Here is a 21,485-nt window from a genome sequence, read left to right as displayed (position 1 = left end):
CTTATGTGTAAAATTCGCTTAAACGTAAGAAAACATTAAAAGTTATTGAATCAATGCACAATATTATATTAATAACGAAGAAGGAAACTAAGACAAGACATAAAACGCAGTGAGGCGATATCTGTGTTAACATAATACAATCTTGTTAATCTTGGGCTTCGAGTCGCCCTTGCAGAGTACGAGTGGAAAATAAACAAGGTTTTCCGTCGAATAGGAACTTATATTCTAATAGAGTTAACACGTTAGACAACCGTATCAGACTAGCACACATTGCTTAGTAACAGTACATTGTTATTTCATTCCAAATACAACAATTCAAAAAGATACATACTATTACGCGGCCAGTTTACATTACATTATAAAAAAGGCTTTGTATTTGTCTATGCAAACCTCAACAGTTAATTCCATTATTGTTAATATCCTTCACCTTGTTAACTACAATTTTGCTCTGATTCAGTAACTCGTCTTGAATATGAAAGATAGTAATTTATGGCGAAAGTAGGTGTTAATAGGAGATATTAAAATGATTAAAACTTTCAACCTTGATTTGATGCAGATATTTGAATTTGTTACGTAATTATATTTATTGGTTTTGTTGTGGTCTATCCCGTCCAAAAGTCAATTTCCCAGAAAAATCTGATCTATTATACTCTGAGATAATGTAGTCTCCTATTAGTCAATAAAATCTCGAAATCGGAGTCTTAGTTTCGGTGGTTAGCGTGTTCGATTAAAATAGTCTCTAATTTAATGCAGTAAGGTCTAGTATATCCGTCTTTTTGCAATCAAGTAAGAGAGTCAAAATATACCCTATTTACCTATACGGTCATCAAAGCTGGACTTCGATTAGAACAACCATGATTGCAAAAAGACAGTTGCGTCCCTATAGATGGAATAAGGCCCTTGACCTTATAGATTATGATAAAAAAGCTTAAATATATTTAAGGGTCATAATTATTTTCTTGCGTTACAAGTTAATTAATAACGTTATTGAGACTACTTATCCTGGAAAGAATATTTATCCCGAATAATCCTATTCACGCGGGCGGAGCCGTAGGCGATAACTAGTGATAAAATAAAACTAATATCTTTCCTCGAATATAACGCCTCTGCATGTTAAATTATAATAGCGACTAACATGTCACTAAAAATATAGCTCTAACAAATGGTTTTCTCAAAAATGTAAAAGAAATAAAGATCTACCGAATGCGCTGTAAAAACGACGAAATATTTAAATTTTTCTGTAGTGGGAGGCGATAAAATTGGGCTTGGGTAAGTTATTTACTTCATTAAATCTAGGGCTGTAACTTTTACAACTGCGCTATACTTAGCCCGCAGGCAAATAGTTTTATAGAAGACAGGGTTATCAAAGCAACTTCGCTTGGTATTTCCAGCGATAATGTAGTCCATCGGTCTATTTACTTAACTTGCTATTTACTCTTCTTTCAGTTTGAATGTCAAGCATCACACAAAGATATAACCTAAAAATTAATCGTCACGTGTATTTTTGTGGTGTCCTGCTAATTTTGTAAGCCGGCATAACGATTGCAACTAATGCTTTAAAACAGTAATTAGTGAAGATTTCTTTAAAACTAAATTTGCTTTATTTTAGAAGTGCAGCTAGAATTATAAGTGCAAGGTTTAGTCCAAACGAGAATATGAAGAAACTTTCGCATGTTCAGGTGAAACTTCGTTCATAACGCCATCATAAATCTAGAATAACATTTTTGGAAGTCAATGTACCAACGTAAATTATAAAATGTGAAATATCGTTTGATCCTCTACAAACTTAATAAAATAGACTTCTTTATAAAGGTGAGTATACTCTAGACTATTTGCTAGAGCATGACATTGTTCTTGCGAATGCTACAAGCAAAAACACAGTTCCCCAAAGCAGGTAATGTACCATTCCTGCGAATGTTCGACGCTGCGCTCGGCGTTATGCTTAAGGCGAGTCATCATTAACCTGTAACATTTCTTTCTACTTTGCCTACCTCACTCCGAGTCACCAGCGCTCGACGACCTTTGCTCGGTAAAATGTTACACCAATACGTTCGTTAGATTTTAAAATTGGCTTAAAACAAAACATATAAGGTCGTGTTCAAAAGATTAAAAATAAATGCCCTAGTCTATCACCTCCTTAATAAGTAATTAATAAAAGAGATTCTGTGCAGACAATGTCACTTTTTCATGAATTCGAAATATAAAAAATTGAGAATGATATTATCAAAGCCATTGACAAAATTTTTTTGACATTGACGATATTTCTTACATTTTTTTTATTGATAATAGATATCTCCTTAGGCTTTCATTAAATGTCTTTTTGTGCTAACATTCGAGAATATAAAGTACTGATGTGACAGCATTGTGTGGGTGAATTTTTCACCACCAACGATGTTGAATGTAAATATTAAATGTGTAACAGTCATTTTCAAATTAAACTTTAATGTACTTGCAGTAGCAACGGTATTAGCAAGAATTATATTAATTAAAACAGATATTAAAAATAACGTTATCCCAAAAGTCTTTGTTTATAAAAAGAAAGCGGTGGTATTGCACACAGTCATTGACTGCTGTCTGTGTAGTTCTTTTTGGTAATAATTAGACGAAATTTAATAAAATAGTTCCAATCTAAAGCCTCTAAAACCAGTCATATTAAATCATAAAAAAATATTTAAACACCAATAAAATATAAGATTGGATCAATTTCATTAAAAACCGCCTAATTAAATAATACTATTTACGTCACGATAAGCAGATCAGATACTTTCACTTCACTGCCTACGTCTCGAACATGATCTCTTCGGGCCTCGAGCAGGAGGCCTGGTGGGCCCTCAACACGTCTGCTGAAGTCGACTTGACGCAATTGTTCATGTGGATGTCTGAAGAGGCGTTGGAGTGGTGGTTCTCCCGGCGAGGGCGTTGACAGCAGTAGCGACGACCGAAGTCACCGCATAGAGATCTGAAAGAGTTGCTTAGTTAAAATACAAACATAGTTTAGTACTTTTTATCATATCTAAGTGACTTCACTGCAATTGGTGATAAGTGGAGCAACGCGGCGTCTAGCGATGGAGTAAATAGAAATGTATATATAGATATTTATTTTCTGTAATAAATAATTAGCTATACTATCTCCAAGGGAATAAAATCCGATTTTGAAGAGAATATATGAAAGGTAACGTGGTATAGGTGATCATTGCCGTCCAAAGAAACATTCGAAATACCAGATAAATAATTAATGCGTTATTGACTAAAGGTCTTTAAGGTAGGAAGTATTAGCAGTCACTATATTGTCTAGTGATACAGGATGATACATTCAATATTGTCATCATAAAAGAAAAAGTCTAAGCAGACCAACCTGACTACAGAATTACAATTTTGATATTCCTTTACCAAATCATAAGCCTAACTAAACTGCTGTTGTCAAACTTTCCTAACCCACTCTAGACTATTTACTAACCAAAGTAACCATCTGAGATTTCGAACTCTCATCCCCCAAGAATAATTACACGAGGTACGTTATCAACACAACTGCCAGATTATTCAGACATTAAAGATGTTTAATTTAAGTTCTCGTCGCTTCGCATGAGTTGGGCAATTAGATACGTACTAACTAGTTACCCAAACCCTTATCACTTTATGATACACGCAAACCCTTGTCACTAAACTAATAAATCAACAATACTTAGAAGTATGTTCAGATAGGTACGAGTGGCTGGAATTATTTGGGTGAATGCGATATATTCAGATCTATTTATTTATAGGCAAATTTATCTACTATAAGCTATTTTAGAAATGAAACATTAAAATTATTGGTTCATGAATGAATTTGTTTCACTGCCTTCAACCAGATTATGATTCTGGACTTGATGGAATGACTGATCGATGAACTGGTGGTAGAGTTAATATTAAAGGAATCTAAATAATGTATAAGATTTTACAGGTTGAAATAAATTATTTCATTTCATTTCAGAACGGAATTTGACTGCTGTTATCACTTGGTATATGGTAAATAAGTTCATAATGTTATTTATTACAAAGTTGACGTAGACCAAGTCTTCGAATTGTATTGTACTCTAAATTATCGATTCTACATCGTCTATTTGCCTTTGAACACTTACTTGGTCCTTATGCCCGTCGATGCTCTGACATACCATATTTCAAACTAAATTTTAAACAAGCAACGAAGTTATTTTAAATTATATGTTCCACTTGCTAATATCTGATCGAATTTCTCTCAGTACAGTCAAAAACTCATATGTAATTTTGACTATGTACTATTAAGTTGTGTAGTGAAAAAAGTGAAGTGACTTAATAAATTAGCTTGTGCCATTTGCACAAATACATTTAAGCGTTGATAAAATGTTAGCAAAAGTGATCATGACAGTGTGTGTACTATTCACGGAGAATGCGAAGGATTGTCTTCCATAATCTATACTAATGTATAATGCTGAAATCTTGTTTGCTTGTATGCGCTAATCTCAGGAACTACTGAACCGATTTTCATTTTTTCTTCACTAACAGCTAATCTAACAACTGACACATTACTCCTGTGTGGTATGAGCCACTTTTTATCCTGGGAAAATATTTTTCCAGCAAAACTTTCTGAAGAAGACTTGAGAAGCAGTCATTAGCTATGAGATGTTCACTACTGAACTTAGACCTGTCCCAGTAATTAAGAATTCGACCTGTTGGAACCTGTCCGCATCGAAGAAAAAGCGTTAAGAAGCACCGTCTTCTAAGACTATGAAATTCAGAACGGGAAGCAAAAGCACTTGACGGCACCACGAAGAAATACCAGAAGAAACTTACTTATTTCAATTTTCTACATAATCTGACCTGCAGCAGGAATCCAGGGTCTTCCTGAAGGCAGCTCTGAAGTCCCGGTTGAAGTAAGCGTAGATCAGCGGGTTGAGAGCGGAGTTGAAGTAGCCGACCCAGAAAACACCGGCCACCACTGGCGGGGGGGAAGGGCATCCGTCCCCGCAGAGAGCTGTTATTATGTACCTGGTAGGACAAATATATTCTTTGTTGATTCTAATATTTATAGCTTTTCTTACACTAATATTATTAATACGAATATTTAGTTGTTTGTTACTTTATCACGCCAAAACGATTTAATTGATCTGGATGACATTTAGCAATAATTTAGATCATAGTCTGGAATACAATTTAAGCTATTTTATACCCTGGAAGACTTGCTCACCTGGCCGAAGCCGTGACCACAAGCTAGTATAATATGAATAGAAAAAGCCAAATATTTTAATTGAACGTCTTGCATATTACGCCGCGGAATATTATCAGTTTAAAAATGTAAGGACAAAGATATTAACTCTAGAGTGAAGCTACATAAAAAAGCCTACGTGAATATTCAGTTCAAAGACCACGATAATTTTGAGATGTATAAAGTTACCAAAAGGCGTTAGGAAAAGACAAAGAAGCTGATTACTTTAATGATCTTATCACATCCACCCACATTAATATATTTCAGGTTCACCGACTGAATCCAACGAGTATGTCGCGCTGTCATATTTGAATCCTATTAAACGCCTACCTCAAAGAAATCTGAGATCACCTTTTATATATTTTCGTATAAAATGTGGTTAATTTACTTGTTGTGTTCGTGAAATTACATTTATTTGATGTGTTTGTAGCTTGGTAGTCATTTGTGCGAATTCAACGCTAAGGTAACACCACCTTGGATCGTAAATTACATAATAAAATCCACGCTTCAGTTTAACAATATTATCTGTAATACTTCGGTTGAGCTCCACAGTAAAAGAAACGCGCATCGTAACTTAACACAATATAATATCAAATACCTGCCTAATGTTTCTTGACAATATGGAATATAGAAAAAACAAGCTTCTAATATGACAAAACAAACATTTCTACAACAAAAAATAAACTTTATGATTACTTGAAATAGAACTATGTTTCGGATTTTATAGCGGGTTTTTATATTACCATTTCCTGTCGACATTTCGAAGACAATCACGGGGGTCAACATTCACGTAAACATAAGAATTCTTTATGGTCACTTACCATAAGAAAAAGGGTAGCCAGCAAGCCAAGAATGCAGACATGATGATCCCCAAGGTCCTGGCGGCTTTTCTTTCGCGTTTCATCTTGCTACTGGCCATCGGTTGCATCTGTATACTTTGCCGCTCCCTCATAACCTCGCCCATGGAGATGCCGTTGATTTGAAGGTGCTTGTCAAGTAACAGTGCTGCCACTTTGCTCCTAGGAAAATATATATTTTTATTTTGGGATTGAAGAGTGATATTTGGTTATGGTAATTAATTGACCGCATTCAAAATTAGATAACTTTAATATACTTTATGTTGTTTTACTTAGGTATAATGAAAAATCAATATTCCAACGCCATATTTTGTGATGGCATCAGCAATATAAAAGATAATTGATAGTTCTAAAGGCAATGTCGACTACACGTTTGGTATAAAAAACACACACACACACATGCCGTTTATCTCCATAAGGGCAGGCAGGGTTGCAACGAGGACACCCATTTTCCACGTGTACATTCCAACACATCATGGTATGCAATAGGAGTCAAGCATCAATGAAAAATGTTGAAAAAACGGGGACTTTTTTTGTTGAAAATTTACTTTGCCTGATCTACATAAACAGTTAAAGTAACGTAACAAACATGTATGACGGAATTATTCCTATTTAAAAGTTCTAAAATATATATTATAAAACAAAGTCCCCCGCCACATCCGTCTGCCTGTCTGAAGGTGGTAAACTCAAAAAGTACCCAACGGATTTTGAAGAAATGAAGATATTTTAAGACCCTGGGAAAGAGATAGGCTACTTCCTATCCCGTGAAATTGTAAAACTCTTTCACACGGGCGGAAGAGCGAGCAAAACCTAGCTTATTAAAAATCAAAGCGGTTTCTTGAATAGTTGGACGATTTATTTAAAACTTTCTGATCGCATTTCATCAAAGTATCCTATTTCAGAATTTTACCTTTATTATTTCTTATAACGTTAAAATTAAATAGCGTTTTTTCCAATTCGAGTATTTACAAGCACCGAAAAAGAAAAACATCTTAAAGCAATGACGATTAAAATTCAAATGAATGTTTTCTCTTTCGCATTTTCAAGATGATAAACCTGGCAAAGAAAAATTATATTCGGCAAAAGTCAGTTAATACTTTTGTAATCATGGTAATGAAATATTTTGATTTCAGTTTCGTTCCAAATGTTTCTCATTTTATTTGATTTTTTTGTACTTTTTGCATCGTTTTTATACGAATGGTTAATGAATTAGTCAACAATATTAGAATTCAGTTATATGTAACATTGATCGTCCTACTGTGTTTTTTTCAGTATGCATAAATTGGAGTAAATTCAGTCTACAGCTTTTATACCAGCTACGACTGACGTTAATAAAGTATTTAAAATAAATATGCCGATAATGGAATATTCGTAGCCGCACGGATAGCGACCACCGTACAAGAAGTAAAACCTGCTATACAGGCCCACGTAAGTAGGTGCGTTGTAATTGATGTCACAAACACATATTGACACACGCGTGGTCTTTAAAAAAACGAAATTTAAATTAATTCATCTCCATTGATCTTGAAAGCTAATATCCCATACACACAAGATACGCAAATAAAATACAAATTTAGCAACGCTCTTCTTTTTACGTCACAGGTTATAAATTACGTGAAGTGTCAATTATTGACTTCTATTAAATATAAAAAGTCCCTTAAGATTACTATAAAACTACAATGTTAAAAACAAACCAACATTTTATATTTACAAACACGTGGGTGTTGTAAGAATTTCATTACTTTGTATTAAAATTACTGAACGAATTCTAAAGCCGCTTTTTGTATAAAAAGATCTAAAGGTTGCGAGAAATTATGAATTGAATATTTATTAAGAAGTTTGTATATTTTTATGGTAAAAGTTATTATTGGCGAGCATTTGCGACTTTTATATCTAATTCTATTTTGTATGTATTATTTAATGTTACATCTTTTACAGTATTAATGGTTATTTCATGTTATATTTTTATAGTATTAATTTTATATGACAAAATCGGCTGTTAGCCGCTTCCATCGCAATTTATAAAAATACCTACATTTCAAATCAAATATCTGCTTAAAATATATATATCTTAATCCAATTTCAGATCTATAATTACTGCGGTGGTTGTTCCATCTACATCCTGCGCTGTACCCAAAATCAATTAGATCGCCTTTACGCCGCGCGTTTCCCTTTCATTAATATTCGGGGGTAATTTGAAGGTAACCGCAGCTACGTGTTCCCCGTCAAAGTAATAAAATACCGGGTTTCCAGGAAAAAAAGGTTTTTCCTCCATACTATGTAAATTCAATTTCTCTCTATTCCTTGAAAATGTTAAATGCTGTATAGGGTTCTGCGTTTATTAATGCAAGGATATAATACATATCACGGTATATAAATGCCAATAATAAATCTAGTAACATTTTGAAGCTAATTTAGAAACTGTGAAATTAGAAACTAAATTGAATATCCTTAACAACGAATTTTCATTAATCATAACCATATTCCAAAATCATCTGATTGTACATTCAATTCAATTCGGAAATCAATTTCAGAAAGATTAGACAATCCAGACTTGTTTGCACAGGAATAAACGCTTAATAATGCTTTAATGAAATTCAATGGAACCTAAAGTTTCCGAGTTGGAATCCATGCAATCAGTACAGAAGTTTATTCTCCATCGGCCGAGAATATGCTAATCATATTTGAATAATTCAACAATGTTACGTTTGGCATTGTAGTGAAGTTCCAAGTGGACGATTCGTATAGTTTTTGATAAGTGCATATTGTATTCCTGGCTAAGAGTTTTTAAAATACGGAATAACATGACGTAATATATAATAGGCAAGAAGCCATGATAGCCAATTAAAAAAGAACTAAGAGGAGCTTTAGCGTGTATTTTTCACACAAGGCCTTGATAACATAAAATATACTTCAATCCGTGATTATGTCGAAAAGCTAAAACAGAGAATCCAGCTAGAAAGGTCTTGAGAAAATTCTAAATAAATTCGTCATACCTTCCACTCGTTGTTAGTAAATGAATTGGCTTGACTGTTTAATAGAAATCTTAGAAACTTGTCATTTTTAGTCGAAGACTCAGTAAGTAAACCAGCATCTCAATTAGTTAAAGATGTTTTTCTATTTTGAACAAATTCACCTGTACGCTTTATGAAGCTATTTATACGTATCAGTTATATTGTCTTAAACCTTATTTTCACAAACGAGAAAGCGATTGCTTTTATCAAGCAACCCGCCTTTTGCATAATATAAATCTATTTCAATCAGTAGGAGCGTAAATGGATTTTGATCTTTATCGAACGGTTCGAGAGGCGCTTTGTTTTCAACATTTTATTCTGACATGCTTATGTTTAAATGAGAAAATTTACATTTTATAACTAAACTGTTATGGCTTAATGGGCTAGGCTCTCCAGGGAATGAGATTCGTGAATTTTTATACTTCGCGCTGTAGTAAGTGCTGTTATATCGTAACTTAAAACTGAGTCGTTGTTCTCAGTTGTTATCAAGTTTAATGTTAGAAAATATGAAATAATTTGAATGTTAAGTCTTGAAATGAGTAGAATATTTTATTGAGGTGGTGTCCAGCTAACCACTAAAATTTCGACATGTGATGGAAAATCCATATTGCCGTGAAATCGTCTGCGCGTGGAAGTAGTGGAATTACATCTTCCGCATTCATTTCGAAAGGTTGTAGAAGTGCCTATGATATTTTGGTATTGGCGATTTCTGCCCACGACATCGACACGACACGATCTTGAAATGGAATATCGACAATTTAAAAAAAAAGGTAATTTTGAAACAACCGCGTAAATGGCTCTTGGGCAAATGGTAGATCAAACCTTTTATGCGGTATCACCAGTATTAAATTGTAATTCTGGCAGTTTTGTTCAGAGTATCAGAATAATTACTTTTCTATATAAGTTCCATCTCATCGAATTCCTAAACGATGTGTGTAGAAAAGTTAACTATATTTTATTTTATTAACAACTAGCTTTTGCCCGCGGCTCCGCCCGCGTTATAAAGTTTTTCAGGCTAAAGTTTTCCGTTATAAAAGTAATAGTTTCCCGGGAGCCTATGTTCTTCCCAGGGTCTCAAACTGTCTCCATACCAAATTTCATCTTAATATGTTGGGTAGTTTTTGAGTTTAACACGTTCAGGCAGACAGATGCAGCGGGGGACGTTGTTTTATAATATATTTTTTAGAACTTTTTAAGAGGAACGATCCCGTCATACATCATTGTTGCATAACTTTAACCGTTTACGCAGCGCAGGCAACGCAAGCTCTCAAAACTAATAATTTTCCCCGTATTTGCAACATGTTTCTTTATTGCTCCGCTCCTATTGGGTATAGCGTGATGATATATAGCCTATAGCACTCCACGAACAAAGGGCTATCCAACGCAAAAATATTTTTTCAGTTTGGACCGGTAGTTCCTGAGATTAGCCATTACTGCTCCGCTCCTATTGGGTATAGCGTGATGATATATACCCTATAACACTTCACGAACAAAGAGCTATCCAACGCAAAAATATTTTTTCAGTTTGGACCGGTAGTTCCTGAGATTATCCATTACTGCTCCGCTCCTATTGGGTATAGCGTGATGATATATAGCCTATAGCACTCCACGAACAAAGGGCTATCCAACGCAAAAATATTTTTTCAGTTTGGACCGGTAGTTCCTGAGATTAGCCATTACTGCTCCGCTCCTATTGGGTATAGCGTGATGATATATACTCTATAGCATTTCACGAACAAAGAGCTACCCAACGCAAAAAGAATTTTTCAGTTTGGACCAGTAGTTCCTGAGATTAGCCATTACTGCTCCGCTCCTATTGGGTATAGCGTGATGATATATAGCCTATAGCACTCCACGAACAAAGGGCTATCCAACGCAAAAAGAATTTTTCAGTTTGGACCGGTAGTTCCTGAGATAAGCCATTACTGCCCCGCTCCTATTGGGTATAGCGTGATGATATATAGCCTATAGCACTCCACGAACAAAGGGCTATCCAACGCAAAAATATTTTTCAGTTTGGACCGGTAGTTCCTAAGATTAGCCATTACTGCCCCGCTCCTATTGGGTATAGCGTGATGATATATAGCCTATAGCACTCCACGAACAAAGGGCTATCCAACGTAAAAAGAATTTTTCGGTTTGGACCGGTAGTTCCTGAGATTAGCGCGTTCAAACAAACAAACAAACAAACAAACAAACAAACAAACAAACAAACAAACAAACAAACAAACTCTTCAGCTTTATATAATAGTATAGAGTATAGAAGTATAGATATTAAAGTTTCCTTGCAAATGAAAGGAAACTCGAATAAAGCAAAGAGTCAAGAACCAATAAGTCCGATAGTCCACGGCCGTTCCTCCTTTAATATTAAATCCTTTTTAGCGAAGCACTAAGAACCTATTATCTAGATTAGCATACCGGTAATTTGCTTTTAACTTAATTATTTCGAAGATGGAGAACGCGTTCAGAATTTTATAAGACAATCTATTTTTCTATTATGCAGACTCAGAGAATGTAATAAAGATCTTATTAGCGCCACCAAATACTCTAACATAAAGAAATTTATGCAATCTCATGCATTTAAAAATAATACTTTAAATTATAATTCCGATATTTGCATATAACAACATGAATTTACACTTTAAAACGTATTGAGGCTGTATATCAAAGTGATTGTTTTAAAATAATCAGACATAGACTATTAACTAAACGGGTTCAAAAGCATTCAGCAATCCATTCGTAGGTTTTAATATTCATTAAACAAATTATCATTCGATTAGTTCTATGAATAGTTCGCAGACGAACATCAGTTACTCTAACGGCTCATTTAGTTTTCCTATTAATTAAATAACTCTTGAATAATAGTGAGCAAAGTTTAAAACATATTTTCTTTACCTTTTTGTTAAATATTATTTTCACTTATCTTTCTCTGGCTACCGTCCTAACTGCCGACGTTCTCTGTACATAACTGTTAGTCCATGGTAGTTCCCTATATAATCTACCTAAATAATGTCATTGGCAATTTTAATTATGTTTTGACTTGTGATAAGAGCCTTTTAGCTTACATGATCACCTAAGTTTTATATTTTATTATTTATTTTATCTTTTCTATATGCAAGATATATAACTTTTTTTTCAAAAGCGACGGCATAGGCGTACTGCACCCACGTGTCGACGGATTCACATCTATCTGTTTTTGTTTATTTCTATTTCCATGACTTTCGGTAAATCTATGTAGGTGGGTTTTTCGATTCGAAAAATCATATTTTTTTCAATAAGTAGAATCCAAATTTCATGGTTCAATCTCACAATATATCCCGCAGTGGCGAAGGGTGAAAATTTTCAAAAGGTAACCCGAGGAAATATTTTTTTCTACAGTTAACAGTTAACGCTGTTCACAATAAGTTAAAATCTAAAATATAATACATAATAATTTCCTTCTAACATAAACATTATTTCTAAACTCTAAATTTAACAAATAATCATATATTTTGAACATAGGTACTTATCTAAAAGAGCCCAACAAAAATTAATAACCCACACTATATACAAACACTAATAATACATTCTAAATTATTAAAAAATTTCGCGCCAATGGCCCAACATTAAGCCGCAAATTCTCGGGTTACCCTGAAGTACACATACACGCACGCACACATGTATTTTTACGTCACTTCCAAAAGATTAGACAAAGACACCGCGCTGCGTGTGAAAGAGACAACAATATCGCGAGGGAAGCTATGCGCGGCCGGGTTCACTTCGAACAGTATAAGGCGCGAGCACTGCGCGCGAGTTACGATTTAACGAATTGATAATAATATGAACTATGTACCGTAATCGTTGAAGTATTGATTTAATGAAATAAGTACTTATAGGATGACTTGTTTGAATATACTATTATTATATAGTTATGTTTTTCATATATTATTTTAAGTTAATTTACAAAAGGTAACCCGGTAGGAATCGGCTTGTATGGACGCTTCGCCACTGATATCCCGTGTACGGTTCTTTACGACTAATGGCGTGATCTTTTTTCTGAGTAAATTAATTTATTTAATATTTCAAATATTAATACGTTAACCTCATTTTTGAATAAGGTATGTGATGCTCTCGCAACAATAAAAGACATGATTGATTCATAACCTGATTTTGACGAATTCAACGTGATTTTAAACATTGTTTGGCTCAAAAAGACCGTGTTCCAAAAGTTATATAAACTTTTAACTTTATATTCGTACTTGTATATTTAAATTGAGTGGTTGTTTAATTGGATAAAATTAACACCAAACCCAATATAAAGCATAAAATTCGATTTATTAATAATCTACCCTACCAAGATAATCAACGTCTCGGAAATGGTTGTTTTGCTTCGATGCAAATTTAATCGCTACCCGCTAATTGGGAAGAGGGAGATAGGGGAGGTACCGTTTGTCTTGCTTCTGCACAATGCCGTAACGTTATATTATCTTAGAATATCTAGTAGAATTTTATTAATGCTAGACAAGTTGGTACACTTCAGTGAAACTGCTATTTCATTGTGTTACGAGTGTTTGTTAATTGTAACTGAAGAGCAAATAAGCTTTGTAGATATTGTTAAGACAGTAAGTGGTTTAAGCTTGTTTGATAAATAGGATCATAAATTAATTTATTTGTTGCAGAGTTTAACCAAATCACAAATAACTAATGAATTGCAGTTTAGATTAAGTAATATAGGTACATTAATTTGCAAATAATATGTTCAAAATAATCTATGTCTGATGCCGAACATAAATTTAGAAATAAAATATTAATAATATTGACTCACCTGTACAACATTCTCTCTTGCCTATCCGCCTCCACATAAATCCTATAGTACATGAACAGCATGATGACTCCCGGTATCCAGAAACTCACACTGCTCGACACAACAGCATACACTTTATTCACGGTAAAACTGCACACTTTGGGATACCGCCTCCTGAAGTCTAGGTGGTCTTCCGTCGTGTACCAGCCCATGAATATCGGCAAGAACGATACGAGCGCTGGACTGCACCAGACAACGGCCAACATGATGCCCAATTTTGCTGTAGTCATAATCAGAGGATAATCCAATGGCTGGACAATGGCATAGTATCTGTCAACGCTGATACAGCATAAGTGAAGGATGCTGGCTGATGAAAAGTAGACATCCAGGGAGTTCCAAACATCGCACATGAAGTACCCGAAGAGCCAGACCCCGTTAGTAATTTCGACGCTGAAGTTGAAGCACATGGCCCATATAGCAACCAGCATGTCGGCAAGAGCTAAAGATACGACAAAGTAGTTCGTAATGACTCTGAGTTTCCTATGTCGCATTACGGAGACGATGACTAGAAGGTTGCCGAATATCGCAGCCAAGATAATAAACAGCATAATGACACATTTCAGAATGACCAAAAAGACAATAAACGGTTCGTCCTCGAACTGATTCGAGTAAACGAAGTCGTTCGTTGTCTCATTAACTTCAAGGGTCTTGTTGAGATAGCTGTCCGTGAGATACATTGAGGTGGATAGGTCCCGCAGGTCTAAAGTGAAGTTTCCAAGGTCCACGCTGAACAGGACCTCAACTTTCATGGTTCTTTACATTTTTAGGCGTTCACGTATAGTCTTCTTTTAGTGCGCACTTTTGTTGTTTATGTGGTTTGGTAATGTCCATTCTTGTTTTAGTTGGTTATCTGTAACAAAATGAAATACCAAAATGAGTAATCCGGCAAAAATATTCAAACAAGATTCAAGGTTTAGGTTGCGCCTAAATATATTCTAATATTAAATGGGATTATCTGACATCTTTTTCATGAACAAGGTTGAGTTTCTTATTAAGATTAAAGAACGTAGCAACAAAGGCCTTATGTTAACAAATCTGAAACACTTAGGCGAGTGCGTATAAAACCTGCTATTTTGGTTTCAGATAAGAACTGAATTGTCCACACATCGCTGTGATAACATTATATAAATAACATTTAGTGTGGCAACATTACACGGTGGTCCATTTGACTATTTAAATTTGGTTATAAAAATAAAAATCGTGGTTGGTTTTCATAATTACTCTAAACTTAATTTTAATAATTCTGTATTTCTAAATGAAGAGATAATAGAAAAATAAAAACCATTCATTAAATTACGTAGAGCCTTTTTAATTAGTAGCCTCATCTTTTTTTGATTCGTTTTTATTATTTTTGTTTGTTTTTTGGTGTCGTGGTGGCATGAACATTCATGGCCATTCACATACCATTCCGTAAACCGAAGATCTCACATCCGAATCCAACTTTGAGTAACACTTTGAGTCGATTTTCCCAATATTTGTTTGAGACTAGAATTCCAGAGAGGCTTAACGTTATGACGTTAGACATATTATGCGGTTCGTAAAAACTATGCCAAATCGTTTTAGCAACATGCTTGAAAATTGTGTTGCATTCGGAAATTGTGCCGACTTCGCATGGAAGTGGATTAAGAGCATGATTCATCAAAAATCCCAAAAAATGACTCTACAATAAACTAAATGCATTTCCTCTTTACCGTATTCTAACCAAAAGAAATGAGTGTGTTCCACACACCTTACTGCTCACTATTTTACAGCCACGTGAAAAGAGTCAATAGAGATAAGCCGACATTATTACCGCTTACGTTATATAGTAAATAAATATGAGTATACCTGACGTAGGTCCAGATCTTATCACATTCATTTAAAGATAATTATTTTCCCTAAATATCTCTGTGATAAGGAACCGGACTAGAATCTCTGTAACATCTTACAATAGCACTAATCGCCGAGTTCAATAAATAACCCCATTTTTTTTCGATCCACTCCTCTGCACGGGCCTCCTCTACGAATGGATGGATGTTTAGGCCGAGCCCTACCCTAAGGTCCACCAGGCTAACCTAATGCGGATTGGCATTCGTCACATATCTTCACAATTATTATCGAGAACTTTTCAATATGTTTACCTTCATAGTTAAACCAAGTGATAATTCACTAAGAACACACTAAATATAGAAAACCTATATTACTACTCCCAAAACATCAAGATATACATGTCCGTCTACTTAATAAATAGTATAATTTGTGGTAAAAATGTTGAACATTTACGTTGTGCACCGTTTTCAAGTCCCTAGACGGTAATCCCTCATTTAAATGACCTTTCGCGATTCCAGGTGAGTGTTGTACGTAAATTAAGTTTTAAATACATCGTAAAAAGGTTTTTTTACTCGTGATTATGTCTGTTGATTGGAATTAATATCATATAATAATAAACTTTTCTGTGGTTTATAAAAATGTTAATGGGAATAATTCAGATGTCTCATTGTAATTGTAGGTTAAAACCAGTAAAATTATTTATTAACATAAAATACGTACCACACACTGATTATGAAAAGTATTATCAACAACCAACCTATACGACAAACGTAAAAAATCCGTATGACTCAATAATTTTATCATAATGCCGTTTCAAAAAATTTAACTTCTGATTTGCATAGTTTAGCGAGATATGAAAACTTTAAAACTTTTAGTGGATTTTAATTTATTATACAAATAAGTCGTTTTAAAGTTCTCCCTATTCATTTAACTAAACTAGTGTTTACTGTCAGTGGTTATAGAGTAAAATTAATCGGCTTTTGCATTATTAGGAGAACAGTTGCTGTCAAGTTGTTGCGAAGAACAGCAGAATAGCACTACGCTATTCTGAAAGTAGGGCATTTGACTTATTTTTGTTATAGTTGATATAAAACATGTACGTCATATACATTTTAAAACAGAAAGAATCATTCAAATCTGATGAGTAATCCACAAGTTATAAGCTATTGAAATTTGGTAGTAGGGATGAATGTCAAAAAACAGAAGAAAGACGCAATACTTGCCTGTGACGTCAGTGTACATTACGATGCGTGCGAAAGAAAGAGATGGAGCAATCCATCGCCCACTAGCACACTACACGTAGCAATAATTGAATTACTGCCTCATTTTTTATCGAATTTTAATGCTGTTTTCATGGAAGGATTCTTTTTTGTACTAATTGCTATTACATATTAAAAAATGATGAATCAAACATAGTCAAATACCCTATTACAAAAGTTGCCGAAGCATAGCATGTTAAAATAGTAAAATTAATTCCTGTTTATTGGAAATTCAAACAGGAATGGAGCAATTTAATCCTTAAAAACGCTGGAAAAGAAATCGTTGAGTTGTGCAAATAACAAGGGATTCATCCCACGTGCTATTAGGAATTCAGTAAACTAAATTATTTACTCCCACTTGACCTTTGTCTCAGGCAATTTTAAACCTAATCATCTATACTTACTATTATATAAAGCTGAAGAGTTTGTTTGTTTGTTTGCTTAAACGCACTAATCTCAGGAACTACCGGTTCAGACCGAAAAATTCTTTTTGTATTGGATAGCCCTTTGTTCGTGGAGTGCTATAGGCTATATATCATCACGCTATGACCAATAGGAGCGGAGCAGTAATGGCTAATCTCAGGAACTATCGATTCGAACTGAAAAATTCTTTTTGTGTTGGATAGCCCTTTGTTCGTGGAGTGCTATAGACTATATACCAACACGCTATGACCAATAGAAGCGGAGCAGTAATGGCTAATCTCACGAACTATCGGTAATAGCTGCACACGCGTACCTCTTGACCTTCGACATAAAGAAAACGATGTAAAAAAGGGTAGGTACTAACTACAGGTAATTTGTAATAAGTTTCGCCTCAATTCACGTTGCCTATATAAGGACTATATAACGCCATCATTTATTCCAATAAGCTTAAAAGAAAACAGAAACGAAGATAAAGAAACTCTTGGCTAAATCTGTGTTTATTTACACTTCTAACTGTAAATAATACAATATTGACGCAAGAATGATTGATTTGATCTTGAATAAACCAAATTTTATACCATAACTAGTTCAAGAAGACCTCTAAAGTATATAAAGTTCCACCTTACTCGGAGATCAGTTAAAAGTAAACATAACTTCGCCAATTATCTCCGAGTGTTTGTATTAAGGACACTTAGGTGATTTGTCTTTTAACTTCAAAACTAATATAAATCGCTTTTAATTTGTATACCTAGTTAGATCTAAGATACTATATAAATTGCATTTTTTTTAATAAAACTATTTTGCGGATTTTATCGCGGTTTGTGTATCATAATTTTCTTTTTTTTAATTTCAGATGTTGGTCGTCCTATTTACGCAGAATGAGCTCACAGTGTCTTGAAGTCAGCTTTTTTTTTCAATTATTAAAATAATATATTGTTTATTTTTGATACGTATATTAGAATATTCACAAACTCTTTTCACAGAAATTCTTTACTGAACATGTTATTTTTAAAATCTGTTCTATTTTTTATTTAATTGTTTGTTCACCTATTGTCTTAAACTTATATGTATAATATAGGTGTTAGTTAAATACTACAAATTGCATTGTTCCCGACATGCGACTCATTATCTATATTGTAACCAATATTATAGCAGCCCAAGATACAAGCTCAGCTTAATTTGGGTGCCGCTAGTAATGTTCTATGCCCCTGAACTTTGTATAAGAAATAAATAAATAATTAACATTTTGATAGTTCATTAATCCTACAACAGTATATGTGTAGCCAATTTCAAAAAGATTGTCTGATAATTTCTAGATTTTAATTAACTAACCGTAAAAATATATACCCCAACTTTAATAATATAATGGGGTACTTGAACTAATTATCTTATATCTTGAAAAAGTCCCATGTCACGACCAAAAACTAAGAATTTTATATATCAAATACCCAAATGGTATATTCAATATTTACCCCAAAATGTCAATACAAGTTTAAAGTTACAAAGTTAAAAGGATCCTTCGGCCCAAGCTTCAAAGACACGATCAAAGAGGTTAAATCCAATATATTTTATCGCTCCATCTGTAGTGTGTTACTTTGATAAACTATGACCATAAAGATTCCTCGTATAGATATCCGCTTACTGTTTCCTGACGCCCGGAGGGGCGAAATCACATACTTTATTTTGACTAGGTTTTATATTCATCATATTCAATAAAGAGCGTTTCTTATTTTGGGTTGAAAATATCATAAATTTTATTCGTAAAATCTTATACTATACATTACTTAGTCTAGATCTATATATTAATAAAGCAAGAAAATGTTTGTACCCTTGTTTAAGCACATTGCGCGCACGGAGTAGTGTAAGATTTGGCATAATTAAAGTTCATATAGAAGAGTGCATAAAATTAAATTTATGTCTTATACGTTCCAAACACACTGTCACATTGGCGAAAAGAAGGTACCCTGGTTGCGCCTCTGCATACCCCTTCGGGATAAATGCGCGATGTTATGTGTACGTATACAAGCGAATATCAACCCTGGACTTCCATTTTTATAATTAATGATTTAGGGACTCTTTCACTGGTTTCAAAATAACATAGAGACAACTGTTTGTGTATAAATTAAGCGAAATTTTTAGAATATTAATTTAAAACACGAAGTTACTCCCCAATACCAAGACCTATTTGATTTTTGGCGAATAGATTTTTTTTTTCTAAAATCTTTAACTTTTACCTTCTGGCGAGAGGTAAGTACGAAACACGGGTCTAGAAGATCTGCCCCTACACTAACACAAATATTTGTATAGGATAAATATATGTTTTAAAAGAAGATGCTGTAAGATGGCGATCCTCATAATTCTCAATGCCTTCGATATGCTATAGGATATTATTTAGATTTATAAGTGATAGTCGACTGCTGTAAAACAAAACTTATCACATCTTAAAAATTTACGAAAATAACAATGTATGCAAAAACAATACCAAGTTAGACGATGTTTTTATTGAGTTCAACTATTTTAGTAACGCCTCACTTCGACTACTTTCAAAGACTACTCAAGAACTATAAAAACAACACTAAAACTAATATTTCAATATTACCCCAATGTTTCAAAAGTACCCCAACTGAGCTTGTATAAAGTTGAAAACTTTCTATCTACTTAGGAATATTCCTTGCATATATTACAGACCGTTGGGAATCATGACGTCACAACTGTTGCCGCCTGGCGTTTGGCAACCACCGACCGAACTTGCTTTAATTTATGGACATCTAGTGATCTTCGGAGCTAAATCCGACAAGCGCTAGCAGTCAATGTGGGAACTTTAGACGTTTACTGTGCAGTCACAGTGAGTAAGATAAATCTTATGACACTAATATTAAAAATACGAATGTTTGTGAACTTGTTTGGATTTTTGTTAAAAGAAAACGCATACACCGGTGAACGCATGTGGATAAAATTTCACATATAGCTAGCTTATGTCTTGGATTTACTGGCGGGAATGTATGAAACGGAACCGCCGGGAATGCATGAAAAGATTGATGATGGTGAAGGAATCGCGAGAAGTATGCCAGAATCATGCAAAGTGGCAATCGATAGATAGTCTTTGCCAACCCCTATGGGATAGAGGTATGATACTATGTATGTATATGTTTATCCCGGTAATTTACTCCCTGAATTTCATTATTCTGAGTTTCTAAATAGATGGCGCTGGTGTTGTGCCGTTAGCGTCATGGATTGCTGCAGTTATTTAGAGAATTTTTGTAGCAGTAAAGGATTTTAAAGCGGGGTAAGCCGCGGGAAATACCTAGTAAGAAATGTAGTATACCGACATCACCAGATGTTTAGATCAAAATTTAGTTTTTCTAAGAAAAAATCATTCCACGGCAAGGTTTCTATTTGTTTTTTGTTGCACAAAACTGCCTCGATCGTAATTGGTATGGTCTGGTTATAAAGAATTGAAATAACAATCGCTTATGAAAAATGATCACTTCGAATGATATATGTTTAGCAGACGTGATCTTATACCAACATATCAAGATGTACCTGTATATATACAAAAGGAATGATATCCCACCTACAAGAAAGCTAATAACTTGTAATCGAGCAAATATGGCTAATAATCAAAAAGTTTGCCAAACTCATCCCAGTTTGATAGGATTAGCCAGCCTGCTCTCGGGGGAAACGACCGTTGCCTACTTTATTACCTTTTATTTTTTTGGGGTAATATTGAAAGTTACGCTCGGTAATATAAACAAATTTCTGACGAATGATTTACAAACAGCCGGGATCTTGAAATTATTTTTTAAAGAATTTCCGAGTAACAAGTTTTACTGTAATAAAATCTTGAATTAAATTATGAATACATATTGAAAAGAAATATAACGATATCACACAATGTTCCGATTGATTTAACTTGTTTGCCAAGCAACACTGTAAAAGTCTGTTGTGTTACAGTTTGAAGTACACTATAGCCAGTGTAAGGAACAATGCCACTGAGTTAATGTAATTCGATTTTTTTGGCTATGTTTATGGGTAGTGAGATTAGCCTAACATCAGACA

The 21,485-nt window shown here is 34.1% G+C and overlaps 1 protein-coding gene across 2 annotated transcripts in view; it reads right to left on the bottom strand.

The window, feature by feature from the left end:
* Positions 1–342: 342 nt before the first annotated feature.
* Positions 343–21,485, bottom strand: part of LOC115454911 (octopamine receptor beta-1R) — a 52,882-nt gene continuing 31,739 nt past the window's right edge. The window contains exons 2-5 of one of the 2 annotated variants that reach the window (XM_037440177.1): positions 13,897–14,785; positions 6,043–6,240; positions 4,837–5,004; positions 343–2,959 (exon numbers count right to left, since the gene is read on the bottom strand). In XM_037440177.1, the coding sequence (XP_037296074.1) occupies positions 2,779–2,959; positions 4,837–5,004; positions 6,043–6,240; positions 13,897–14,684 (1,335 nt within the window). In that variant the 5' untranslated portion in view covers positions 14,685–14,785 and the 3' untranslated portion in view covers positions 343–2,778. Of the gene's footprint in view, positions 2,960–4,809; positions 5,005–6,042; positions 6,241–13,896; positions 14,786–21,485 lie in introns of both variants that reach the window. The other variant, XM_037440178.1, reaches the window with a different exon arrangement.

Source organism: Manduca sexta, chromosome 18 (assembly GCF_014839805.1).
Source record: "Manduca sexta isolate Smith_Timp_Sample1 chromosome 18, JHU_Msex_v1.0, whole genome shotgun sequence".
Classification (NCBI taxonomy): domain Eukaryota; kingdom Metazoa; phylum Arthropoda; class Insecta; order Lepidoptera; family Sphingidae; genus Manduca; species Manduca sexta.
This window is presented reverse-complemented; position numbering and strand designations above follow the sequence as displayed.